We start from the raw sequence: 26,856 nt of genomic DNA on the forward strand, positions 1-26,856 counted from the left end.
AGATTTTTTTTCTCCCTGTTCAATCAGCAGCAAATCAGCACTTTGATGTTCATATTTGCTGAATTGAAAGATGAGGGCTCTAGATTCCTGGTATCACTGCTGTCTTAGAGCAGCAAGAGGAATAGCTTTGTGTCAGGCTAATGCTGCGCCTTGACCATGTGATGTATGTTCCCGTTATATGTGTGCTTCATGCGTAAACAGTAATTCCTTAGTTGTGGATAGTTGGGAGCTGTGCAGACGCCAAAGAGCTCAGATCTGCTAATGTTAACACACACTTCCCCGCCCCCTTCCTGGCATAACTTGTGATCGCAGAGCCATGAAAGTATGTGAGTCCCTCCCCCAGCACAGACCGATCCCACCCGGCATATGATCTGGGCCCCATGTCAGCCGGAGCAGGCAGCACCGACCTGCCACAGCGCCGCGCGCAGCCGGAGCAATGACCTTAACGAAAGAGAGCTTCCACAGGGTTCCTCCACCCGCTTCTGAAGTGGCCAAGGCTGATATGGACTGCACCGGAGAGAAGGAGGAGGCTCTGGGGCAGTCAGTGCTGAGGACTGGAGCAGTGGTGCCTGGGAAGCGAGCGGTGGGAAGGCTGGTCATGCACAGCATGGTGATGTTTGGCCGGGAGTTCTGCTATGCCGTGGAGGCCGCCTTTGTCACGCCGGTGCTGCTCAGTGTAGGGCTGCCCAAGAACCTCTACAGCCTGGTGTGGCTCATCAGCCCTATCCTGGGCTTCGTGCTGCAGCCCGTGGTAGGTTCAGCCAGTGATCACTGCACCTGTAGCTGGGGCAGGAGGCGACCTTACATTCTGGGTCTAGGCATCATAATGCTGGTAGGCATGGCTTTGTACCTCAATGGGGACGTGATGATCTCAGGTGAGTGAGGGGCATGCACTGACAGACAAAACTCATCCTTAGCCTTTTGAATCACAAGAAAGAGAGAGGTTCCTCTTTTCCTTCTTAGAATGGACTGTTAAAATTGAGTATAATGTGACTCAGCTGCATTGAAGGAGCTGGGGAGCACTGAAATCTTCATATACATTCAATCCTAATGCTGCATGTTATGTACCGTATCTATAGTGTTCTGTAATTTGTGTGTGTGATTACAACCTTCCGTTGCCTGACAAGCTTGTACAAGTAAAGATTTGCTTAGCCCCATAGAAGCTTTTACGAACTAAGATCTACCTTATTAGCTTAAATGATAATATTGGTTTTGCGATGTAATACACATCCAAACTGAATATCTATCTGTTCATCCCTATTTTAGGTGGATTAGCATTCAAAAATATATATCTTTAGTTATTGCAGCACTGGAGGCTTTGTCATGCTGGTGAACAACAGAAGTCTTTAACACCTTGGAAACCCTGTTGCACCTGGAATATGCAAAATTAAATAGGAATGACATGCCCAGATACTGTTATATTTCAGCTTGGGATGTAACTTCTTAAAGTCTTGATGAAAAGGTGTTGCTAATATATGACCTGGCAGAGGGGGGAGGTGTGTGTTTTTAGGGATTGATTTGATGTTGAATATACTTGATTTCGTTTGCCCAGAAAGAGATGTTGCAGTCAACTCTTGATTATCTAAAACAATGGAAGGGTGGGACAAATAGAAAAAACCAAAAAGTACAACAAAGTGCATATGTTGGTCTACCAGAGCACGCCATGAAGGTGTAAAGGAGTAGATTAAGGATAGTGATTCTCTTGGTTGTGGAGCTTGGAGCACCCTGAGCATGTGCTGATTCAAGGCAGTAAGTCAACCTAGCACATCTCAGGGCTACACAGACTCAGTTCTCTTGCTTCTCTGATCTGATTCTGGTGTCACTGTTCTCTCTTGCATAACCAGTCATTGTTTAGATTTGGAGGTATCAGGAAAGGTAAAATGTGGTTTTGCAGAACATGGCACTGTTGCTGTCAGAATGAGGGTGTTTCTCTTTTTGTAGCTTTCATCGATGAGAATGAAAAGCGGCGGACGTGGGCAATAGTCATTACCATGCTGGGAGTAGTGCTTTTTGATTTTGCAGCTGATTTTATTGATTGCCCCATCAAAGCGTATTTATTTGATGTCTGCTGTCATCAGGATAAAGAGAAGGGTCTGCATTACCACGCCCTCTTTACAGGTACTCAGATCCCTTCTTTTCCTCCCTTCCTTTCCAAGGAGGGGAAGGTGATTGCATGGATTTTATCCTCACTGTGTTTCTACTCTTGAATGAACTGATCATCTGATCCTGCACTTCAGTCACGAGTCTTTTGTTGCTGGGTTTTCACTACTCCAGGGAACAGCAGCTTGTGATTACTGCTGCAAGAATTCTGCTGCAGAAGGCTGCTGGCATAAACAATTATAGCAACATAGCCATGATTTAACTGAGAGCAGTTAATTATTTTAAAAAATGGAGTACTGTTTATTCAGATTGGCTTGATTTTTTTTCAAGTTTTTGGTGAAGCAAAAATTAATGAATGTAACTTGTTTCCTTGCTATTGCACATAGAAAGAACATTTTTAACTCGGCATGTGACGGAAAGCAAGAGCTGCACAAACCAGACTAGTTGATTCCTCTTCTTCAGCAGTGCTCCAGTACGTGCTATATAAAAATGGAAGTTCTGTGTTAAATTCTGAACTTCACAACCTCCACAAAATAGATCCAAGTGGTTCAGTCCAGGCTCTTGCAACTAAAGTTAACAGTTTCATTTGTCTTTGTACATGTTTGGAATGCTGCTGATTTACAGAAGGACATGGAACTGTTGGAGCAAGTCCAGAGGAGGTCCACAAAGTTAATAACAGGACTGGGGCACCTCCCGTATGAAGACAGGCTGAGAAACTTGGGGCTGTTCAGTCTGGAGAAGAGAAGGCTGTGTGGAGACCTCCCAGCAAACTTCCAGTATCTGAAGGGGCCTACAGGGAAGCTGGAGAGGGACTCTTAATCGAGATGGGACAGGGAATAATTGGTACAAATTGAAAGAGGAGAAATTTAAGTTAGATATTAGGAAGAAATTTTTTACTGTAAGGGTGGTGAGGCACTGGCACAGGTTGCCCAGGGAAGCTGTGGACGCCCCAACCCTGGCAGTGTTCAAGGCCAGGTTGGATAAGGCCTTGAGCAACCTGGTCTAACGGGAGGTGTTGGGACTGGGTGAACTTTAAGGTCCATTCCAACTCCTTAACATTCTGTGATTCTATGAAATCATCTGCAGTACATGAGCCCTGTGTTGAGACAATGCACAGGGAAGACACGTAAGGCTGTGTACATGTGAAGTGCACTGGGAGGAGCTGAGTGACTGTGAAAGGACTAGACAAAAAGCAGACTACCTGAGAAGTCATGCAATCTGTGTTAAAGCAGATGTTTGTGTCTGCAGAGCCACACCAAAAGCAGAGCCGTGTAGATTCAGTAGCAGTTACTCTGCTCAAGGAGGGAGCTATAGTAGCTATTGACAATGGGCTGATTTTGGACATATGTAATACCTGTGTCCAGGAACACAAATTTTAAGGGAACCTTAAAGCCGCATGGAAGTGAAATCAGTATTATCCATTACAAACTGACAGATAAAATTTTAAAGAATCACTTGTTTGAACAGAGAGAGAAATGAGTCTGTATGTATATTCTTGCCTTCAGCAGAAATCTGGTTGCAATTTTTCCTTGGCTCCACATTTGGAGGCTCCAAATTTGGATCTGATTCATTTGTGTACTAAGCTGTGAAAAGGCATGGGGGATAAATAATATCAAATAAAACTAGGGCAGATTGCATGGCTAGATCCAACACCTGTGCCCTCTGTAGCAAGTTCATTTGTATCTTAACCCTTCCTAAATGGGAATTCCCTAGTCTGTTCTTGAAATCTCCTTTGAGAGGGGTTCTACAGCCCTCCCTAAGCAATCTGTTCCAACACTTCACCGGCCTCAGTATTAGACAGTTTTCCCTAAAATCTAATCTTGACATCCATTCTGTACAGTGTATGTTTATCATTCCTTTTTTTATCCCAATTAGACATAGACAGCAATCTTCCCATTTCTTTTCTAGTTTCTGTCTGAGATATTACTTTGTTTCTCCACTTTGGTTCCTTCCCTTTATACTAAATATCTTTAAGATTTTACTCTCCAGTTGGTCTTCAGTTTAAGGTTTGAACATGAAACTTGATAGCTTTGTAGTTATGAAACTTATGGCCACTGAGACAAGTGGAAGGAAGAATTCACATATCCAACGTGCAACATTCAGGCTGCATTCCAATATCATGATTCTTTTTTTTCAAACAGTATGCAAAGACAACCTCAAATGTCAAAAATTCTCTCTGCAAACATACACTGCAAACATGTAGTGAAATTTTCTTCAAAAAAGCTATTAACAACTTAATTGTTTTTCATTAAACAAGCAAGGATACAGTCCCCTGAGAAATGCTATAGGACACAATGAAGAAGGGCCATAACCAGACTCAGGAGGGGGGAAAAAAAGTACAGAAAGCCCAGAATGAAATCAAAGTCCCATGTTTTGTAGGTGCTGTTACTTTGTGTTAGAGTTGTTTTGCTGTACACTGTCATCAGGTCTCCTAGGCAGAAGAGTAGAAATGCTTGCAAGTCCTTTAAAAGCCTGTGGGACTGCCACACATCCTGAAGAGCCAGCTGGTTAACAAGGTGTCAGGACTCTACGAAGCTGCTGCCCCTGCCAGAGCACTGTACTGAATGTAACAGCCTGCACTTTCTTGTGCACCTCTGTGTGCAGTCATAGCAAAAAGAAGAAATTAAAAAAAAAAATAAATAATTGAACACTGAGTTTATTAACTTCAAGGCACAAGGTAGCACTCTCATTTTACCTTTTGGTCTACCTCTTCTGAGAAAATTAGTACATGGAATTAAACATTTGATCCTTTTTGTTTTCTGTTCCAAGTGGTGAGAGACTTGGATTTGTACGACTCCAAATCAATGCTTTTGAGTTTATTTTGTTTTTTAAAAAATTTCACATGGAAGCAGTATTTCTGTTTAGATGAAGCAATACAAAACGCATTTTACAAAGTCAAAACTATAGATAGTCTTGATATAATTTTAAAAATATTTGTTTGTTCTGTGAAATTTAAAAAACACAAACCATAAATTTCAGTATAATTCTGTTTTGCTTTACTTGTATTACTCTACTGTTTCAAAGAAAATAGAGCTTCAAAAAGGCAAGAAAAGAGATGGGGGCCTATGTTGCTGTATGTTCAGGCATTTTCGGGAGAGCTCAGTCTACCAGATCTGAGGAGATTTTTCAAGAGATGTTTTAGTAACTGCTCATGTATGTGGTTAGCTTGCTATTCCTACTTCATGTAATTAATATCTGAAGAGTGATTATTCTGTCATTTCTAGAGAGGATCACATGTTGGGGGTATTGGGTACTCTGTTTATTTTATCAATGCCAGTAGATTTTATTTTTTTCTCCACCATTGTAGGTTTGGGAGGAGCCCTGGGTTACCTGACAGGTGCTATGGACTGGGGTCAGACTGTACTAGGATATTCCTTGGCATCAGAATTCCAAGTGATTTTCCTCTTCGCAGCCTTGGTTTTCATAATCTGCCTTACCATGCATCTGTGCAGTATTCCTGAAGTCCCACTCAGATACAAAAATGAAGAGGCAAAGTTCTTGTTGGAAGTGACTGAACCCCATAAATATAACTCCACAGAGGAGGAAATCAAGAATGGTTACTTAAAATCAACATGCACTGAAATAAAGGCTGCAGCTAAACCAGGGAAATGCACAGTTGTGTCACAGGTAAGTGCAGAGGTAATTTTGTGGGACATATCGTTGCATCCTTGGAGACCCTTTAATTAGCTAATGCTGACTATTTGTAATGGAGCCCTTTGAAATGCACAGAAAAAGAATCATTCACCAGGATACAGAGTGAGAAAGCCTGCTTTCTTTTTTTTTTTTATTTAGAAAGAATTGCCAGCAAGAGGGATGAGACAGGCTAGTTCTGATGCTTTGGTCAGTTGGAAGGGACAAGGGAGAACCAGGTTCAGTTTTTTGCTCTGTGTCAGTCTCTTGATATGCTCCCCACGTGAATTTTGATAAGAGGATCTATTCTGTCCTTTAGTCCTGATATAATTAATATCAAATTTTGAACAAGGATTACAGATCACTGATCTTTGATATAGGTCTGTAATTCCCACTGAAGTCCAAACACTTTCATATTTAGTACATATAAAGTGTGTGTTCCCTGGTCTAGTAAACATTTGGGTTTGCTGCTGGACAACATTTCATTGAGGATTTATTCAGAGTATGAGTGTGTTTAAAATTCCTAGTTCTACAGCAACGCTACCTTGCTACCAGAGTTTTAGTTTTACTTTGAAGTGATGTTGTAGCTGTGTCTTTGGCAGAACTTTAAGGTGGGAGAGAATAGTGAGTACTTTCAAATCCTTGCTGTTATTTTGATTCTGCTGCATTTTTATGAGAGGCTGATTCAATCTCAGGAACTAGGAGAAATACTTGGGGAGCACATTTCTAGAATGGTCTTGGGAACAGTTTTTAATATTTTGTTGACAGATTTTAGTGCTAGGAATTCTCATGGCTCTCTCATGGTACCCTTAGTAAGCCATGGATAACAAAACCAGTTCCTTGAATGGATGAGAGAGTTGCTTTTTGGTTTAATTTCACCTTTGATCTCTTGGCATTATGTATATCCATCCCTGATAAAAGTTTGTTAAATCAGGTTAAAAGTACTGAGCATGTGCAGATGGTAATAAATTAGAGACCTATACTCATGTTTGAGCTATAAAGGATTTATTATCTTTTTGTAATTCTTTTTATAATAGCACTTGGTATTTCTAACCTGAAGAAAAATATTATTACACCAGATACAAAACAAACGTATATAAGGTGAATGTTGCCTGATGAGAATGCCAGGCAAACACAGAGAGAGGCAGACAGCAAGGTAACAGTTGTCTGGACAATATGACCAGCACACCGTGATGCTGTCTGAGCTTCCTCACTGTAGGCCAGCTTGAGCAGCCAGCATCCTGCACCAGCACTGTTCTCTCTGAGCGTCCTCCAAATTGTTGGAGATGCTGAGCGTCATTGATTGCTTGGACCATGTGGGCTCTGAAGAAAGGAAAGCAAATGAAGAAGAGAGAGCAATGCAGTGGAAGTATGGGGAGCAGACTGTGGATTGGGGTAGCCTCTGCCTTGGCAAGAACTAATTCCACAGAATCAATAACATCTGAGACCTGAGGGGAAGCTCTGGTGTCTGTGAGCAAGCTTGTGCCATTGCCCTCCTCTCTGATTAGGCTGGGCAGCCTGTTAGAGTCTCACAGAGCTTTGATCTGTCTCATGTTTCTTTGATGTGCCTGAGTGTGTATAAATTCTAGACACTCACTGCCTTAATTGTCTGTCTCTTGTGGCACATGTTTTCTGATTCATTCATTACTGTAATTGCTTCCTTAAAGAAATGTTTTGGCTTCCTGTTTTTCTGACTCTTTTTTTCATTATTGCAGGCATCACAGCCCTCTATCTTCTAAATTAAGGACTGTGCTCTCACATGCTAATAGCTAACATGATTATTAATAAGATTTGACCTGTTGCAGTATGAACAGACATCCAAAGCGATTAGCCTTGTGTTCTTCTGCATGGTGCCAAATTACTCAGGGTCCACTGGCATAATACCCAAGTCATATTGATTCTTCTGTATCCTTATAAATCATCTTGTGGCTTGAATTGTAGTGAATTTACAGAGAAGATTATTTGGTATTGTGAGTTTTTGCGGGATAAATCATTTAAACAGAGCCAAACTTCAGCACATTATTTAAGTTATCATGTGATTTGTGTGTTGGTGCGTATTGAATGTGCACATTAAAGACTTTAGTTTCCATTTCCAGTCTCTAAAACATTTAAATAGAAAGAAAGCATTTCTATCTAGCTGTCAAATTATTGTTTGTAATCACAGCAGTGTCCTTTGTAGTTCCTTGACCTTGCTTTAACACTTTGATTGGAAAGGCAGTTTTAAAGAACTGTGAGAAAGAATTAACAAACTCAATAAGCCAAGTCAAAAGATAGTAAGTATCCTTGAAATAACAGTAATGAGTCAATGTGGAATTTTTAGTTTGTTTTTTTAGAATTGTATAAGAATATAAAGCTTACCCTGTTTAAAAGAGACAGTGATGCCAAGAGAAATTCCAACGGATTCAGACAACATGTAGTTCAAGGTGAAAGTCAGTAACTTGAATTTTGGCATTCCTATGAGGATTAAAAACCTCCCACTGAAGCAAAGTATTTTCCAACTTTAAATGTGGTGATTATTCATAGAGTAGCTTGCAGCATAACCCAGTTCAAATGAAAGAAGAATTGTAAAAAGTAACTATGACATTGAAAGAAGAAAGGAAAAAATGACATCTTAGAGCAAAGTGAAGACAAAATTTAGTCCAGTAATTTCCAGTAATTTACATAACTTTTACAGTTCTTCCACATTTTGTGACCATACAGCTTCCCTTACCATCTCTCCCCACACTGTTGTCTACACAAAATACAAAAGAAAATTGAAAGTGTTCCGTCGTGCACAGATAAAATAGTATTTTTTAAATTTAAAAGCAAAGAACCATTCAGGAGCTTTAATGTAGGAAGAATTACATGTCAAAATACCTCATCAAGCACACCTACAGTGCTAAAAGAAATATTAAAATTATATAAGTGATCTGATGAATGTGACTGGAAAAAACCTGAAAATTTTGGGGCACAGGGCTGAGACAAAGAGGAGGGAGATAATGTGAGGCTTTGGAGGTGGTGAGAAATGTGGGCTTTCCACATCAGTGACATTGGTTAACTAGCACCAGTAATGTTTTGATTTTCAGTTATTTCTCCAATGGTATGAGGTGTTCAGATGCTGGAACTCACATTCTATGGGTGCCAGGATTGGGAGTGGTGCTGCATCTCCTGTGGTGAATCATAGCTTACCCTGCTTCATACAAGGGGGGACAGTACATAGTGGAAGTCCCGTGATATGCCTCAAGAGGTAGAAGTTTCCCCAGAAAAAGAATATTTCTAGGGAATTTAGCACATAAAATGTAATAGGAATGAGGTCTCAGAAATGCTTAGAAATCCACAACTGATACCAAAATGTATTTTAAGCATCTTTTTTTTCTGTGGCAGCTTTAAATTTTCAATGTAAAGCTGATTGTCTCCATAAAGAAATAATTTTTGGTTTTTTGCTGTTGTTTGGTTGGTTTTGGGTTTTGGCTTGTTGTTTTTTGTTGTTATTGTTGTTGGGTTTTGGGTTTTTTTTTTAACTCCCTGAATCTGTTTTGGCAGAAAATTTTTCTGTGGTACTACACATAAATAATAATCCTACTGATTGTAACAGCAAGAAATGTTACTTCCTTGTTGGTATACCCCAGCTCTCCTAGAGTTTCTGTGGATTTTATGTATTGAAGGACATTTAGTGTACAAGCAACTCTTTCCTAGCAAAAAGTAAAAAAACTTTGGAAGCCTAACACTGAAAAGATACTAAGGCCTTCTTCATTTGCTATCAGCTGTTTTATTAGCCTTTGGGGCAATAATACAGTAATTATTCTTAAATATATGCTTTTAGGATCAAAGGCAGATGACCCTTAAATCCCTCTTGAAGACACTTTCAAGCATGCCATCCCACTATCGCTGTCTGTGTGTGAGCCACCTCTTTGGATGGATGGCTTTCCTGTCCAACATGCTCTTCTTCACGGATTTCATGGGACAGGTAAAAGTGTAAAATCCTCTCGCTTCTCCTTCCTAATAGCATCTCCTCTTCCGTCAAAAAGAAATTAAATGATGTTATGATCCTGCAGAAATGAGATTGGTGTCAGATCCATTTGTATCTGGATGGCTCAACAAGGGTTTTGTAAAACAGCAAATTGAGGTCAGGCCCTTGTTCTGAGCCAGTCTGTTGAATTGTCGGGAAAAACCTTTCATCATTTGTAAGGCTGTTTGTGTCTATTTAACTGTTCCAAATGAAGCTCCCAGAGCTTGTCCAAACACGCATTTTCTGCATTGGCTTCAGAGCTTCTCTGAGATGGGCAGGCTTCCTAACTGGAGGAATGCTTGGATGCAGCTGGCCTTATCCTAGTGCATGGGCACTGTCCACACAAAGCCATTCCCCTGCACTGCAGCCTCCTCGGCCTCAGGCTGTGCAGCTCTTTGCACACACTGAGATACTTGGTAGCAGAAAGCTCTTGTCTTCTTGAGTTCGTCTGTCCCTCCATACCTCCGTAAATCTTTCCCTGAGGCCCTGAGGCCCTTTGGCCGGCAACTATTTGCCTTCATAACACCCAGTGCTCCCTTTTCCATGTCATTCTCAGGCAGAAGGACTGTATGCCCTTAACAGCTATTCTTGCCTATATGAACCTGTCTGCCTCCTTTCTTCCAGAGTACTAATAGGCCCCCAGCACAAATCCACTCACTGCCACTTCCTTTTTTTCTGTGGTTTCCATGCAGTATTTCCATTTCCTTACCATTTTTGTCTTCATAGGCAAGGCAAGAGGAAGGTTTTTTTTTCCCTGTAGTATATATGAATGACTGAAAGAAAAAAGTTTTTCTTGTCTAGATATGGAACTGAGTAAGACAGTTACTGTGTAGAAAAATTAGTGTGTTGAGGTAAGCCTGAAAGAGAAAACAAAAAAATTATTTGTAGATAAATTAGGGAAAGATAGGCTAAGACAAGAAGGCAGACATGAAGAGAGAAGGAGAGTGGGGAGTGAGACACCCAAAGGAAAAAAAGCAAATTAATCAATGTAGAATGCACAGTTCAGGAAAAGGCAGAGGGTAATAAATAAGGAGGAGCCTGGGATGTGATAATCAGGGAGAAGTGAGTGTGAAACCTGCAGAATTATAGAGGGGTAGTTAGGACACTGCTTAACAGATTCTCCAGGTGCTCCCTACCAGGGATGAGGCCCTGTGTTGTGTACTTGTTCCTGTAAGAGGGAAGCATTCTCTACCTGCAGTCATCCTTACCTTCTGTGATCCCTGTGGTCTCTTTCAGGTTGTATACCAGGGTAATCCTTATGCACCTCACAACTCCACACTTTACCTTACCTACAAAGCAGGAGTAGAGATGGGATGCTGGGGACTGTGCATCAATGCAATTTCTTCATCAGTCTATTCTTGTAAGTGCCCACAAATGAACTCCAACACTGTGTTTTTGAAGCTGTTTGCTGTTTGCCACTGTTTAAAAAACATAAAATGATGCCAAATTAACTGGGGTTTTTTTTCCACATTAAAACTTTAAGAAATGTTACATTCTCAGCATTGTTAGAAACTCGTATCTTTACACGACCAGTTCCTGACCACATGATGAAGGGTCACTTTGGGAGTAAGACATTGTTCTGCATGTGAACTGACCATGAACACTGAAAATTGTCCTGGAGTTAAATGCCAGACTAAATTCTGAGATGATCTTTCACCCAGCAATGCTGTAGCTGTAGGCTCTTGAAGGTGCCCTCTCCCCATTTGCATTCCCTATGCAGAAATTCTTGCCAGAAGCTTGAGTCTTGCTGTCCAAAACTACACGTAAACATGCTAGCACAACTCCCCGGATAGATTTCACTGTAATGCTTTCCAGGGATTAAAAAAACTATTTGTGATCCGAAAACTCAAGTAAATAACATTTTAGGGGCTGAACTGAGCATCTAAATGAGTCTTAAGGGAAATCTTTTCCCCTTTGGAACACAACAAAAGAGCCCTGTGGCCCAGACAGGGGACTGGACACCCAGAGTCACAGCAGGAGACAATGACCCCAAACTTTCGTGCACTTAGACTGTGAGTGTATAAGAGCCCAGGGTTTCCTTTGTTCAGGGTCCCTCCTTGAAGGCACCAGTTCAAGCTCTTATCCTGTTGTTGCACCATGATTAAATTATTTTAAGGATCCAGATGTCTGAGACTCTGCCGTGGGAAAACTGGGATGGAGCGTGAAAGGAAACCTGGACTGATTGTGCAAGTGTGGGCTGTGTAAGGAATCAACTGGGGACCTGTCCATTCACTGGAGTTCCCTGCTATGAAGAGACCTCAGTCCCAGCTCAAGTGGTGCAGAGTGTGACTGCCAGAGTGGCTCCTGGATGGTCAGACAGGGAAGTTTCCTTAATGTTTCTAAGGTCAATGAGGGCAGTTCTTCCAGAATGGTTGTTAACTACTTCTTCTCTGGAGCTGGCTATGACAGAATATCCCCAGAGAGAGCAAGTATACTTTGTCAAACTTACACCTACAGTAATTTGAGGCAACTTCCAAAATCAGTAAGATTATCTCCTTCACTTCATTTTACAAAATAAAACCCCTTAATGAACTCTCTGATGGAATGTGACCTGTTTTTAGTCTTACCAGCATTTTCACTTCCTTTTCACAGACGTGCAGAAAGTTCTTCTACCATACATAGGATTAAAAGGACTTTATTTCATCGGATACCTCCTTTTTGGACTGGGTACTGGATTAATTGGCTTGTTTCCCAATGTCTATTCCACTCTGGCTCTGTGTTCACTCTTTGGAGTCATGTCCAGCACACTGTACACAGTGCCATTCCACCTCATTGCAGAGTACCACAGGGAAGAAGAGGTGAGTGCAATGTCTAAAGAAGTGTAACTTTATGTCTGTCTGTGTCTGTTCAGTCTATTTTGGGGGTAAACTGGGTAGAAATAATGATAAACAGCTTTTAATTTTAATTTCAAAACTATTAATGATGACATATTATGAATTCTGACAGAGAGAGTTAATGTCCCAGCTCCAAACTCTCCAAACAGTCCTACAATGAGACATATAATTATTTGTCTCTGATGAACTGAAACAAAGCAAATCACAGTTATGTGTTCAGGCAGTAAGCAGATGACAGGGTTCCACTTGCGTTGCCTTCATGTGCTACCTTCCTTACATTGTTCCTTGCAGCTGCATTAGCAGAGGATTTGACTTACGAGTGTCTGAGGTTAACAGAAATCCTATAAAGACTGGCAGAAGTTTTAGTTAACTGCAGAGTGTTGTGGAAGCTCTTAGCTAATAAACATATGAAATTCAAGGAGAAACATCTTTACATAGTTCAGTATTTAATTGTATACCACGTTCTCGTTATCTTTCTAAATGTCTGTGGTTGGGTTTTTGTCCTCCACAGCATAAAATACTGTTTCCAAGGAAAATTTGGAAGAGCTTGCACATCTTGTACGTTGTTATTGAGCACAGCAGGATCTTCATGTATTGTAATGTGTGGAATTCTTTCATGGTAAAGTTCTCTCAAGTCTTCAAGTTAGTAGACAGCTGGGAACAAGAAGGATTAAGGAGAGTTGGGAGGACTTAGGAAAAGTTCTCAGTATATCTTGGGACATTGGAAAAAATTAATAAAGGAAAATTTGAACCATTGAAAAACCACACAGAAACACAGTTGAGACCAGGATAGGGCTAGACCAAGTGCTGGGGAACTTGTCCTACTGTTTGGCACACCCTCTGAATGATGAACACAACAAAACTCTTTAATTATTCTATTCTATTGAATCCTAGGAGGATGATGTCTTAATGGGGTTAAATATTTCACATATCTAATTCCTAATTTTTCAGTTTATTTCTTTGTTCCTTCCAACAGAGAATGATCATGATGTAGAGTTATAAAGATATAAGAAAGGACAGGGAATGAACCCAGTTTAGGGCGAGATCACAATTCTAACCTCAGGCCAGCCACCTCAGAGAGAGGGAATAAAGGCAAAATTTTAGTCTAGCTCTGATTCAGAGCAGTTCCAAGACAGAAGTGAAATAAAACATACTGATGTGTGCATGAACTTATAGTTAATCAGCCAGTATATTCGGATGTTGCTTGTAAGGCAACCAATTGTTTCTTGTTTGGTGTATGGTACTTGCTATGATAGATGTTAAATGATGTATAATTCTATGTTAGATTTGATACTAATGGATTGAGGTTTAGCTCAAATCTTCTATAATGTACAAGATGGTTAGGAAAAAATAAAAAGGAAACGTCAAGCACAAAATTGCATATATTTACACATTCATGTGTTTGTGGTCAGAACCACTGGCACATAGGAACCTTGGGAACAGTCTAGCAAAACAGATATAATTTATTTTAAAAAAAGTGTCTGAAATTGGGATTGTATCATTCCAGAACAAAGAGCAGATATTTTCTCTCACTATGCATTCTTCCAAAATCATATGCTGGGTTTAACAACGTTGCTATTTCAACTCCTGTTCTGTGCTGCTGTTCCCTAGGATCCAAATTCAGTTTTTTCTACTGGATTAGGAAGAGACTGTTTGTTTCCAGTGCTTGTGAGCCTTGAGTGGGAATAGCTCAAAGGCAAGATAATAGGTTTTGCAAAAACCAAAAAGCATCTTAATGACCATGAGCATTTGTCTACCAGAAGACAGCAGTGCAGCTAGCCTATAGTGTGAAAACCTCTTGTTACAATACAACCTTCTCTGTGCAACAGCTTATGCAAGAAGAAAAATAAATATGAAAATACCACATAATTTCCAAAAAAAACAGAATAATTCCTTCCTGGAGGGAATTGCAGAACAGCTGGAAGTTAGGAGGGACCACCAGAGATCATTTAGTCCAACCTGCTCAAGGAGGGCCACCTGGAGCAGGCTGCCCTGGATTTGGTTTGAATAATTCCAAGGATGGAGACTCCACAACCCCTCTGGTCAACCTGTTCCACTGATTCACCAGCCTCACAGGGTGCTAATGTGCAAGATACTTATATGGAATAAATGAAAGCTTTTGCTCTGCTATGTGCATCATAGCAGATACACGGGTAATTAGTAGGTAACAATGGTCCTCAGTAGTGTACAAGAATCCTAGTCTGGATGTTTGTTTTCAGGTTGCTTTTTTCCCCAGCAAGAAAAGCATTACATTTAGATTTTGGTACTGAATTCCTTTACACACTTTAAACCATAACTTCAGAGCACATTGCTCCTGTATGTGTGTGGGGATTTTTCTGCAATTCTATAAAGTCTTTGACAACATCCTTCTCTGTAGATTGGTAAGGGATGGATTTGATGAGTGGACTGTTAGATGGATAAGAAAGTAGTTGGACAGTCACATCCAGAGGGTAGTGGCCAATGGCTCAGAGTCCCAGTGGATGTCAGTGAGAAGTGATGTCCATCAGGGGTCCTTTCTGGGACCAGTGTTATTTAATATCTTCATTAATTACATAGACAAAGGGCTCAAGTGCCTCCTCAGCAAATTTGTAGATGACACCAAGCTGAGTGCTGCTGTTGACACACCTGAAGGACAGGATGCCATCCAGAGGGGCCTGGACAAGCTCAAGATGTGGGCATATGGGAATCACACATGGTTTAACAAGACCAAGTGCAAGGTGCTGCACCTGGGTTGGGGCAATCCCCAGTACCAACACAGGCTGGGGGATGAACAGATCAAGAGCAGCCCTGCTGAGAAGGACTTGGGTGTGCTGGTGGGTGAGAAACTGGACATGGCCCGGCCATGTGCACTCACAGCCCAGAAACCAATCCTGTCCTGGGCTGCATCCAAAGCAGGGTGGGCAGCAGGTGAGGGAGGGGATTCTGCCTCTCAGCTTCTCTCTGGTGAGACCCCACCTGGAGCACTGCATCCAGCTCTTGTGGATGGGTGCACACCAGGATGGACATCAACCTGTTGGACTGAGTTCAGAGGAAGCCACTAAATTGATTAGGAGGGAGGAGTATCTCTTCTATGAGGACAGGCTGAGAGATTTGGGATTGTTCAGCCTGGAGAAGAGAAGGCTTCAGTGTGACCTAACTGTGGCCTTCCAGTACCTGAAGGGGGCCTGCAAGACAGATGGAGAGGGACCTTTTACAAGGGCATGTAGTGACAGGATGAGGAGCAATGGCTTCAAACTGAAAGTAGGTTTAAATTAGATATTAGGAAAAAACCATTTACTGTTAGCACTGGAATAAGTTTCCAAGAGAAGCTGTGGATGCCCCTTCCCTGGAGGTGTTGAAAGCCAGGTTGGATGGGGCTCTGAGCAATGTCCCTGCCCATGGCAGCAGGGTTGGAGCTAGATGTTCTTTAAGGTGCCTTCCAACCCAAACCATCCTGTGATTCTATGATGATTCTTTGATAGTATGATATCCCTTTGAGGCTCTCCTTCAGCCATGAGTTAGAGCTAAATTATCCATGACAGTCCTGTACTGTTAAGTGTAAGTTTGACAGAGCTCACATTGACCTGAATTTGAAAGAAATGTCTAATTTTTTTGGTCAAGTTTCAATTGCTTCCTTGAGAGAAGGGACAGAGGGAAAAACTGCAGATGAGAAAAACCGGACAATTCAGTGGAACCTTGGGCAACTCATTGTTACTTGTGAAATCTCTGTTTGTGTTCCATAACCTCTGTGATACAATAAGGGAAGCAGGGAGCTATCGGCCTGCCCTGCTGTACCTCGGGGTTGTACCAATGCACTGGCCAAGAGCTGCATGTTGTCAAAACCATCCCGTCTCACTGGGGTTTGTTTTGTTCTTATTTGCAGACCCTGAAGCTGCAGGATGGGGAACAAGCAGGAGAGCACGGACGAGGGAAGGGCATTGACTGTGCTGCTCTCACTTGCATGGTCCAGCTCGCCCAGATCATCCTTGGTGTGGGCCTGGGGCTCTTGGTTAGTGTTGCTGGCAGTGCTGTCACTGTGATTTCGGCGTCCACGGTGGCTCTGGTTGGCTGCTGCTTCGTTGCTTTCTGTGTTCGTTATGTGGAGTAGGACTGTGAGAAGTGACTGGAAGAAATCTCCTCAGGGGAGTGTTTTTTTTCTGGGTCCGGAGCACTCGTGCTGTTGCTGTGCTGATACTGCTGGCACATCCTCCTCTCTTACCTCCTTGGATCGGTTGCAATTCCAGAGCTTTATGAAACAGAGACTTGATAAAACTGGTTGCCTAATGCCTCAGATGCGTACACACACCCAGTGTATTCACATGCTGTGACATGTGACAGCGTGTCTGCCAGTGGTATTTTGATGCCCTACATGAGGAGTCATTACAAAACTGCTCATTACCAATTTGTGGAAGTTAATAGATGAAGTATGTGATAAATTGAAGTAATGTAAAAGAACAGAGCTGGGAAGAAAGTTATTATTTATCTTGTTTTTCAGGTATTTTAAGTTTGGGGCTGTTCCCTCCTGTAGTCAAAACCTGCAAGAGAATCAAGCAGGTGTCGAAGGGCAAGCAGGGTGCATCTGTGTTATGATTAGTAGTACTGCTAAAGGGGATCAGTTAATTATGAGCCATGGTTAAAAGCAGGTTTGAGTGTGAAAAATGTTTGGAATATCAAAAAGATTGAAGCCAATTGTTTAAAAACATAATTGTAAAGTAATTAAATACTGGATCCTGCTGCTTCTGTATAAATGACATGGAACTACTAGCTAGGCTTATCAGGAAAGTCTGCCTAAGTCTGTTCTGCAAGTCCATGTGTAGGCACCTAAAAAATCTGTCTATGGGGAACAACTGCCATTTCTTCCTTTTTTAAAAACTGGTCTCTCAATTTTGATACTGTAATTGAAAAAATAAACTTTTTAAAAACTGGCCTCCTTATTTTGAAAAATTGAGAAATTGAAAAAATAAATAATTGAAAAAATAAACTTGGCCAAAGTAAGAATCTGATGAATGGTTGAAAGCTGCTTAAATCTTGACATTGGATATGAGAAGTATTTACCTTAAAGTAGCATCTCTATTTTCTTCATGCATCTAGCTTTGAGTGAAATGGCATTTGCTCTTCACAGAATATTGTAAATAAATTCAGTTCTGCAAAGCACTATCAGGAATTACTGTACAGTAAATACATAAGCCCAGTTGTTTGTATTTAATTGCTTATGAAGCTTCATTCTTATTTTTATAATATTGCCAGAGTTTTGGAAATCCTGTATTTGTGAAAGTTATACACTGTATTTATGCTGTGCTTCCTCTGTCCTGAAAACGGTCATATCCACTCACTATGTTATATGTTAAGCCACATGAAGAGATCTGCTAATGCAATATTGTTAGTGAACACTGAGAGACTACTGCCAAATATGGTGTTTATCATTGGTTGTGTTTTTTTCTTTTTTTTTTTAATGTTGCACATGTATAATCAACACTGTTCAGTCAAATGCAGTGTTGAGCTGACCAAGTCTTAGAAGCTCTGCAAGATATGAACTTGCAACACCACAAATAAATGGTTAGATTTGAGCATCAAGTGCTTCCAGAGATGCATCAACTTCATCGTTTTTCTATGTTTTCAAGAGTAGAGTGAGTCATTTATTCTCAGGAAAACCAGTCTTCCCCTAGTTAAATTCTTATTAATTATAACAAGCCTATGGAAGCCTCAGCTACATTTTCTTGTTGATCACTGAAAGTGTCCCCTACAGTGTCCCCACTGTAGGCCCAAAAAGAGGGTCAGTGCATGGCAAGTCTCACTACCGAATCTTCATCCTGCCTTATGAAGAAACTATGTTTTACAGTTTTCTTTTGTTTTGTGGCTCTTCATGTCACACCCATGGAAGAGAAAAGACTGAGGAAGACTGAGTCCCTGAACTGTGCTTGAAACACTTTGTAGGTGCTGAGATGGCTGGAGCACAAGCGTCTCAATGAGGACAATGAGGAGAAAGCCAAAAAATGAAGGATCGTTGTCTTCTCCATTCGCTTTATGCCACCATTAGCTCACTAACTTCCATTAACTCAGTATCTCCTGGGAGGAAAAATATTTATGAGAAAAATGAGGCTTCTATGGAGCCATAAAAATACAGGTGATCTGGTTTTATAGGGCAGCACCATGTAAAACTGTGCACCAGGAGCTGAGGTCATAAAGCTCTGATTCTACGGTGAGGCTGGGAAAGAAATTTTGCAATGTTTACCTATGTCTTTGTCAATATTTTCTTTGAGTTTTAATGCCATCAGAACATTAACATTTAAATGGTCAGTGTTATCTCTGCTCTGTTGCACAAAGAGAATGCTGGCATTGGTTCAGGCCCACAAAGTGACTGTAGATCTCTAGCAATGTAAGAAAGGTTGTGAACCTGCAGACAGAAGAGAGAGGTGCCCATAATGTATACCAATGCTTTTATTTATAAATGTATTTAGAGAAAACTGTTTCAGGAATTCATATTGTCATCTTTTTTATGATCTTTCCCTTTAAAATCCACTGCATGCTACAGAAGACAGAATAGATTAGAGTCAGTTTTTCTTTGGAAGTCTCTTCATAAAAATGCCCTGTATTGCTTCTAAGACTTCAAAATAATATCTTTCTTTATGAATATTTGTCAAAAATAGCAAGCAGACAAAAATTATGTACAATTTGGAAAACTGTGCTCAAACAAAAAAAGGATTATGATGGTGCTCATTCTGAAGTTGAATTTCAAGAAAACAATATAAAATGCTAGTAATTCATAAAAGGGGATATAATAAGTATTTCTTTTAGCAATAGAAATGTTACTAATATATGTTACTAATATAATACATTACTAATAAATGAAAGGGGATAAAATAACTATTTATTTCAGCAATAGAAATGCTAAAATGTTAAAATATTAAAGGTATTGAAGAATTGTGCCGTGTGCTACTAATTGAAGAAGTTCTACCTTTTCTGTGCTTTTACATTAGTTCTGGACTTGAGCTATCAATATGATCATTTATTGTACTTAGTATCGATTTTTGTTGCAATGATGTGAGTATAAAGTTGCGAGTACCCTGTGTCTGGTCTTCCCCATCTGGTTTTATTTCCATATACATAAAATCAAATCAATAAGATTTTCTCTGTATCATGTTTATGCAAATGATACACTTAGATGAAACACACAGAATCACAGAATGGGTCAGGTTGGAAGGGACCACAGTGGGTCATTTGTCCCAACCTCCCTGCTCAAGCAGGACCACCCTAGAGCACATGGCACAGGATTGCATGCCAGATTTTTGAATATTGTTTGAATATTTGTTTTGAATATCTCCAGTGAAGAAGACTCCACAACCTCTCAGTCATCTCTTTGTGAGGCAGAACACACCAGGTTCCCTCAGCTTTTCCTCATAAGAGAGACGCTCCTGTCTCTTAATTGTCCTTGTATCCTTTTGATGGACCTGCTAAAAGACGAGATGTCTTGTGATAACCAACCACTCCTCCCTCCCATTTTGACTAAAGTAGTCACGGCTGAACAAAATGAAGCGGGAACCAAGCCTACCATCTTATCTCCATGGCATTTGCCTTTTTATTTCTCCTATGAACATCTGCCTCTTATTCACATTTAACAAGCAGTCATGTCATGCAAGCAAAGCCTTCAAGGAACTTTTGCTTCCCTTTAGAGGACTTGGAGTATTAGTAATGCGAAAATTGTTTGGGTTTTGTTTGTTCTTCCCCCTCCCCCCCCAGGTTCATTCTGTCTTTCACAGTGATCCCATTGAGTTTCTTTGACTTACTTGAAAACAAACAACTCAGGTGGCTTGTGGCAGATAATTTTTTCTTCCACATAAACTACACAAGTCAGGATGAATCATAAATGTCTTTGCTTTGGGAGAAATCACAGCTTTCACATTGGTGCCCATGAATCACTACTACTCCCTGCAGCATGTCAAAAGATAGGAAGAGTGGTGTAAGTGAATGTGGCAATGGTGACATTTGATATTTCTGAATTGTAGAGGGATTGCTTCATGGAAGAAGATGGTGGAAGCATCTGCTGTAAAATGTCTTTAAAGGATTTTGGGCATGATAAAGCTATAAAAAGTGTTCTATAAAACAAACTTTTCCCCTCTAAGTTTCCAGCATTCATTTCTCATTCTCTGGCTGCTCCTTCTTATTTATTCGAGGCAATGTTCGAGGCCACTTATTCAAGACTAAGCTGTGAAAAGTGATTTGCAATATTTACAGGCCCAGATGGGATGCATCCATGAGTGCTGAGCGAGCTGGCAGACATTCTAGCCAGGCTGCTCATGATCATCTTTGAAAGGTCATGGAGATCAGGATAGATGCCCAAGGACTGGGAGAAAGTAAATGTCACCCTGGTTTTCAAAAAGGGCAAGAAGGAGAACCCAGGGAACTACTGGCCAGTCAGCCTCACCTCAATCCCTGGACAGATATGGAGCTCCTCATCCTGGAGGCCATCTCTACCCACATGGAGAACAAAAAAGTGATCAGGAGCAGTCAGCATGGGTTCACTAAAGATAAATCACATTTGACCAACCTGATTGCCTTCTAGGATGAAACAACTACCTGGACCGATGAAGGGAGAGCAGTGGATATTTTTAACCTTGACTTCAGTCAGGCTTTGACACTGTTTCTTGCAACATTCTCATAGGCAAACTCAAGAAGTGTGGACTGGATGAGTGGATAATGAGGTGGATTGAACTGACTGAGTGCCAGATCCCAGAGGATTTGTAAGGGCACAGGGTCTATTTGGAGGACAGTCACTACTGGTGTCCCCCAGGGTTCTATACAGGACCCAGTATTTTTTTAACCTATTCATCAATGACTTGGATGAAGGGGCAGATGCCTCCTCAGCAAGTTCAGTGATGACACAAAACTGGAGGAGGGGCCAATATCCCAGAGGGCTGTGCAGCCCTTTGGAAGGACCTCGACAAGCCAGAGAGATGGGCAGAGAAGAGCCATCGAAGTTGAACAAAGGCAAGTTCAGGGTCCTGCACCTGGGGAGGAATAACCCCCACACCAGTGCAAGCTGGGGCCTGACCTGCTGGAAAGCAGCTCTGCAGAGAAGAACCTGGGGGCCGTGGTGGACCCTGAGCCAGCAGCGTACCATTGTGGCCAAGAGGGCCAATGGAATTGTGAGGTGCGTTAGCAAGACCATTGCCAGCAGGCTGAGGGAGGTGATCCTTCCTCTCTACTCAGCCTGGTGACGCCACATCTGGAGTGCTGTGTCCAGTTCTGGGCTCCTCAGTACAAGAGAGACACAGAGTTCCTGGAGCAGGTCCAGTGGAGGGCTACAAAGTCAGTCAAAGGACTGGAGCGTCTCTCTCATGAGGAAAGGCTGAGGGAGCTGGGCCTGTTCAGCCTTGAGAAGAGACAACTGAGAGGGGACCTCATCAGTGTCTATAACTACCTAAAGAGAGGGTGTCAAGAGGACAGAGCCAGGCTCTGCTCAGTGGTGCTGAGCAATAGGACAAGAGACTATGGGCAGAACCTGATGCAGAGGAAGTTCCACTTGAATATGAGGAAGAACTTCTTTACTGTGCCAGTGACGGAGCACTGAAACAAGTTGCCCAGAGAGGCTGTGGAGTCTTCCTCAATGGAGATACTGAAGAACTGTCTGGACACAATCCTGTGCGTTGTGCTCTGGGATGACCCTGCTTGAGCAGGGAGGTTGGATCAGATGACCCACTGTGGTGCCTTCCAGCCTGACCTGTTCTTTGATTGTGTGAATTCTGTTGCCTTCTATTCAGTTTCATACATTGCTCTTTTAGACATGCAAGATGTGTTAAGCAGTTGCATTTCCTAAATTTTCTTATTGGAAATGAAAATTTTACCTCCCATGTATTAATATTTTACCTATGTATTAAAGACAGTGACTTCACATCATGCAGAGACTTCAAACCAGAGACTGTTGCCATATGTTGCTCCAGGTAAGGGCTTGCAGTCGTAGGAGGACAAAATTCAGTGCTTTCCACTCGTGGTTGCAGAGTAGACTGAGATAAGCCGATCCTGTCCGATGGTTTCGGGGAGAGATATCTGTGATGATTTCTGAAAAATGGAATTATCCTGCTTTTTTGCAAGGATAATTCCCAAAGGCTGCGCCTGCTCCAAGGAGGAGCCGCCGCCGCGCTCCCTCCACCGAGGGGTCCTTGGGTGCCCCCTCGTGTTCAATGACATTATAGCACCTCTCCAGAGCGAGAGGTCCTGCCCCTACTTTTTCCACCTTACTCTGGAGTTTCTCCATAGTGGTGCATTGCTGCAGTTCAGTTCTAGTCTTTTTTATGCGCAGACAACAAAGGAAAGCCGCTTGCTACCAGCTATAACCCGGCTGCCTAGTGCAGTGAAGGCACTGCCCTGTGGACACGTGGTGGTAGGAGCCCCTCCACACCAAGGACATGCTTAGCATCAAACTCCTGGCAGAATCTGGCCTTTGCAGCCTTCAGTGCTAATGCCAAGGGTCAGTCCTGTAGTGCAGCCGTCCCCCACATTTTTGGTAGATGAATTTTTGTTGCATTGGTTCCCAGCAGGTGACGTGCATCAGGAGGCAGGGGCATTGGTCACAGCACACAGAGAGGCAGCATCAGGGTCTTTGACACCTCTGTTTTCAGGGGCCCTCTGCTTGTTAGGTGGTGAAGAGGAGACATGAAAACTTCAGAATTGTGGAGTCTAAGGCATGACAAGAGGGTAAGGAAAAGTTTCTGGCAGAGATACCTTTCGTTAAAGTCTGGGAGCAGTAGCCTGGAACTGCATGGCTGGCAGATCACCATAGAAGGGCAGATGTATCTGAAATGATTTGGGATTTTTCAACACTCAGATGTATTTTTTTTAAATAAAATTAATGCTATCTTGCAATACAATTTCCAATTTACTCAGTTCACAGAGATTTTGAGGGCTGAAGTACTTGTTTCTTTAATGAGTGCTGAAATTCCAACAAAAAAACCAATACCAACAAGTAGACCTTTAAGAAATATATCCCAAATATTGACATAATATTGCAAAGCATGGCAATAAAACATAAAATAAAGCTGTTAGAACTATGATTCTCTCTGAGAGAAAGATGGCACTTTATTAAAGGGTAGTGTTCTTTCCTGAACAGGAACTTTGCATTTTGGAATATTTTGCTTGAAGTGAATTTGCCGTGTGCTCAAAATTCAAGGTTTCAGTCTACATCTCTGAAAATGTAACCCCAAATGTGGAATTTAAACTATATTCTTCTTTTCACCATTTATGATTGACTGTACAGGTTGAGCAGTTATTTAATACAGTGCTGTTGGATCTCTACTATCTTCAATTCAGGAGCTCATGGTTATTCTCTACCTCTATCTGCATCACTGGATTTGCCTATGAATAAGGAAATGGAATTCAGCAGGAAATTACTTGTGATGGGCAAGAGGCCTATATTTCCTCTGAGCCCTCTTCAGAGTTTTGGCAGAAATAAAGAGCAATAAAAATGTATTTGAAATCATTTAATAGATGGTTTGAAATACATAGTAGTAGGTGACTTGGGGGCATAAAATTTTTAGGAGTTTTTCAGAATAAACATCAAGCAAGACAGACACATGCTAATTCTACTATTTTGGAACAGGCATAAAGAGCAATTTATTTGCCATCACAGAATCACACAAAAGCACAGAATAGTTGGGGTTGCCTCTGGAGATGGCCCAGTCCAAGCCCCCTGCTCAGTGCAGAGTTGCTAAAGCAGGCCAGTCAGTGCCGAGTCAGATTTTGAGCAACTCCGAAGTTGGAGACTCCACAACCTCTCCAGGCAACCTGTTCCAGTGCTTGACCACACTCACTACTAGAAAGTTGAGGTTTTTTCCTTACATTTAAATATTTATGGGATTTGTGCCTATTGCCTCTTGTCCATTCCCTGGACAACACTTAGAAGAGTCTGATTCCAGCTTCTTTAATCCCCACCCACATTAGGTATTGATATATGCACATTGATAAAATTCCCAAGCCTTCTCAGGTCCAGACTGAATAATTCCAGCTCCATCAGCCTTTCCTCACATGGCAAATGCTCCAAGCCCTCCGTCATACTGAAACTTCTCTGGTAAGTAAACCAGAACAGGGTAACTTGCCCAGAACTGGACACAGCATCTCAAATATGGCCTCACCAGCCTGAGCAGAGGGGAAGGATCCCCTCCCTTGATCTGCTGGCAGTGCTCTCCCCGATGGAGCCCAGGATGCTGTTGGCCTTTGCTGCAAGGGCATTTGCTGGCTCATGTTCCCCTTGTCCACCAGGAACCCCAGATCCTTCTCTGCTAAGCTGCTTTTCAGTCAGACTCCAGCCTGTACTGGTGCAGGAAGTTATTCATCCCTTCCCCTGGTGCAGGACTTTGCACTTTGTTGAACTCCCTGGGGTTCCTGTCAGCCCATTTGTCCAGCACACTGAGGACCCTCTGAATGGAGGCACAACCCTGTGGTGCACCAGCCAGTCCTCCCAGTGCAAACATGCCAAGGGTGCACCCTGTCTCATCATCCACACCTTTAATGAAGATGTTGAACAGGACCGGCCTCAATCTTGATCTCCAGGGCACAGTGGCAGTCACTGCCCTCCAGCTGGACTTCGTGCTATTAATCACAACACTTTACACCTATCGGTTCAGTCAATTTCAATCCAACTCACTTTCCACTCACTGGTCCAGACTTGATCAGTTTGTCTATGAGGATGTCGTGAGATAAATCATCAAAAGTCTTATTTATGTCAATATAAATCAGCTGCTGTCCCCTCAACCACTAAGCCAGTTGTCTAATCAGAGGTTTACCAGCTTAGTCATATGTGATTTCTCCATCATCTCAACTCTAGGATCATTGTTGGTAGCAATGAACTGATAACAAATTTATTATCTCAGTTTTACTATTTGGCCTGAAAAGAAAATTGAAAGTATTTTATTTTCAGATGCCTTTTCTAAGATGATCAGACTTTTACACAAGTACAGAAACAAGTTGTTTTTCTATAAGATTCTGGTTTTATCCAGCATGCAGTTAGATGTGACTGCTGAATGAAAGTGAAAATGTTCATTGAACAATGACTCTAGAAGAAAGTGTTGAATACTTAATTCGATCGTTGTGCAATTTGCCATACTAATTCAGCTGCTCTCTGCAAGAAGAAAAAGAAACACAGGTGGAGAAACAGTATTTCATTGTCCCAAGGAATGGATGAGTAAGGGAGAGAGCTGGTATCTGAGTAATCTATCTTTAATTTATTATTTCCCACAATGAATAGTAAGCAGTCCTTCCCAAGCAGGTAGACCAAGGTTTTCAAAAATCTGTAAACTCAAGAAACTGCTTCTGTCTCCAGCTGATTTTTTGGCCCAGTTTGCTCAGCCATCCTATAAGTCTATATTTTACAGGTAAGATTTTGGGAAGGACTCTGAGGCTATGCACGAACATAGGCTCACAAGCCTGCTTATGTGTTTTAGCAGCTACATTTTAGCACAGGACTAAGTTTTAACTGAGATTCTTTTAACTGCTTAATCATGATAAAAAGGTATTTTCAATAACCTTCTTTGAATGGAAAAATAAGAAATTTCTTTTGAAGCAGCAGAGAAATAACCCTCACTATAAAAAGGAGATCCAAGCTCTCAAGTCCTTGAGCTGCACCACACCCATAGCTATGTCTGCTTAAGCTCAGGGACACGAATTAGATCAGAGCTACTCAATTGAATAATCAAGTTTTAGAGTAGACAGTCGTGAATAAGAATGAAGGAAACTGGATTTTTTTTTTTTACTGCTAAAGTGAGTGCCAGAATAACTCACTGAGAAAGCGAAAGGATATTTCTACTGAGGAGGGAAACCTGGAAGTGCAATGGAAGTTGTTATTACATTAAGAGCTTGGTTAGTTATTTAAGGGGCTGAGGCATTTAAAAAGTCCTTCAGCAATCAAAGTTTTTGCCTAATGTTTTGCCTAATTTTATCCTGTCTTTACAGTTTCTTTCAGTTTGTCACTAGATGTCAGCCTGCACCTTCGGGTCCCTATTGTTCTATAACGACGTGCATCTCTCTACCTGCGTCCCACCAGCAGTCTGTATACGGGAGGAGACCAGTCATGAAAACCTCTTCAAGGACTCCCTAAGTATTGTTTTGTATCCTTCAGCCGTATTTATTTCAGTTCATGAAAAGGTGACTGTTACAAATGAAGACATGAACATGGAAACAGGTGCGTTTTTGAAGCATGTTGTGCTGTTACTTAGGAAGCCACTGGATATCCAGTAGGATTTGCTGTTCTTGAGCTGGGAAGACCCTCTGCTGAGACCACACACCTGATGCCTTGTGCACACTCAGAGTACCTTCCTCTCAAGGACCAGGTTAGTG

The 26,856-nt window shown here is 41.6% G+C and overlaps 1 protein-coding gene across 3 annotated transcripts; it reads left to right on the forward strand.

Annotated features, from left to right (window-relative positions):
* Positions 1-388: 388 nt before the first annotated feature.
* Positions 389-26,580, forward strand: SLC45A2 (solute carrier family 45 member 2). Of its 3 annotated transcripts, none has more exons than XM_018077200.1 (7): positions 389-875; positions 1,942-2,118; positions 5,408-5,727; positions 9,533-9,676; positions 10,955-11,078; positions 12,311-12,516; positions 26,473-26,580. In XM_018077200.1, exons 1-7 carry the CDS (start codon positions 437-439, stop codon positions 26,491-26,493), a joined length of 1,431 nt encoding a protein of 476 aa, XP_017932689.1. In that variant the 5' UTR covers positions 389-436; the 3' UTR covers positions 26,494-26,580. The 3 variants fall into 3 exon arrangements, with proteins under 3 accessions (XP_017932689.1, XP_017932687.1, XP_017932688.1); XM_018077198.2 differs by lacking the exon at positions 26,473-26,580 and adding an exon at positions 16,415-19,380; XM_018077199.2 differs by lacking the exons at positions 1,942-2,118; positions 26,473-26,580 and adding an exon at positions 16,415-19,380.
* The last annotated feature ends 276 nt before the right edge of the window (positions 26,581-26,856 follow it).

Source organism: Manacus vitellinus, unplaced genomic scaffold, assembly GCF_001715985.3.
Source record: "Manacus vitellinus isolate BGI_N305 unplaced genomic scaffold, ASM171598v3 scaffold_36_pilon, whole genome shotgun sequence".
Taxonomy (NCBI): Eukaryota; Metazoa; Chordata; class Aves; order Passeriformes; family Pipridae; genus Manacus; species Manacus vitellinus.

Excerpts from the sequence above, each read along its gene's own strand:
- SLC45A2 (XM_018077198.2), top strand. The coding sequence starts at position 437 with ATGACCTTAACGAAAGAGAGCTTCCACAGGGTTCCTCCACCCGCTTCT. Across the intron at positions 2,119-5,407 it reads TTACCACGCCCTCTTTACAG|GTTTGGGAGGAGCCCTGGGT; the intron begins GTACTCAGATCC and ends CCACCATTGTAG. Across the intron at positions 9,677-10,954 it reads TCACGGATTTCATGGGACAG|GTTGTATACCAGGGTAATCC; the intron begins GTAAAAGTGTAA and ends GGTCTCTTTCAG.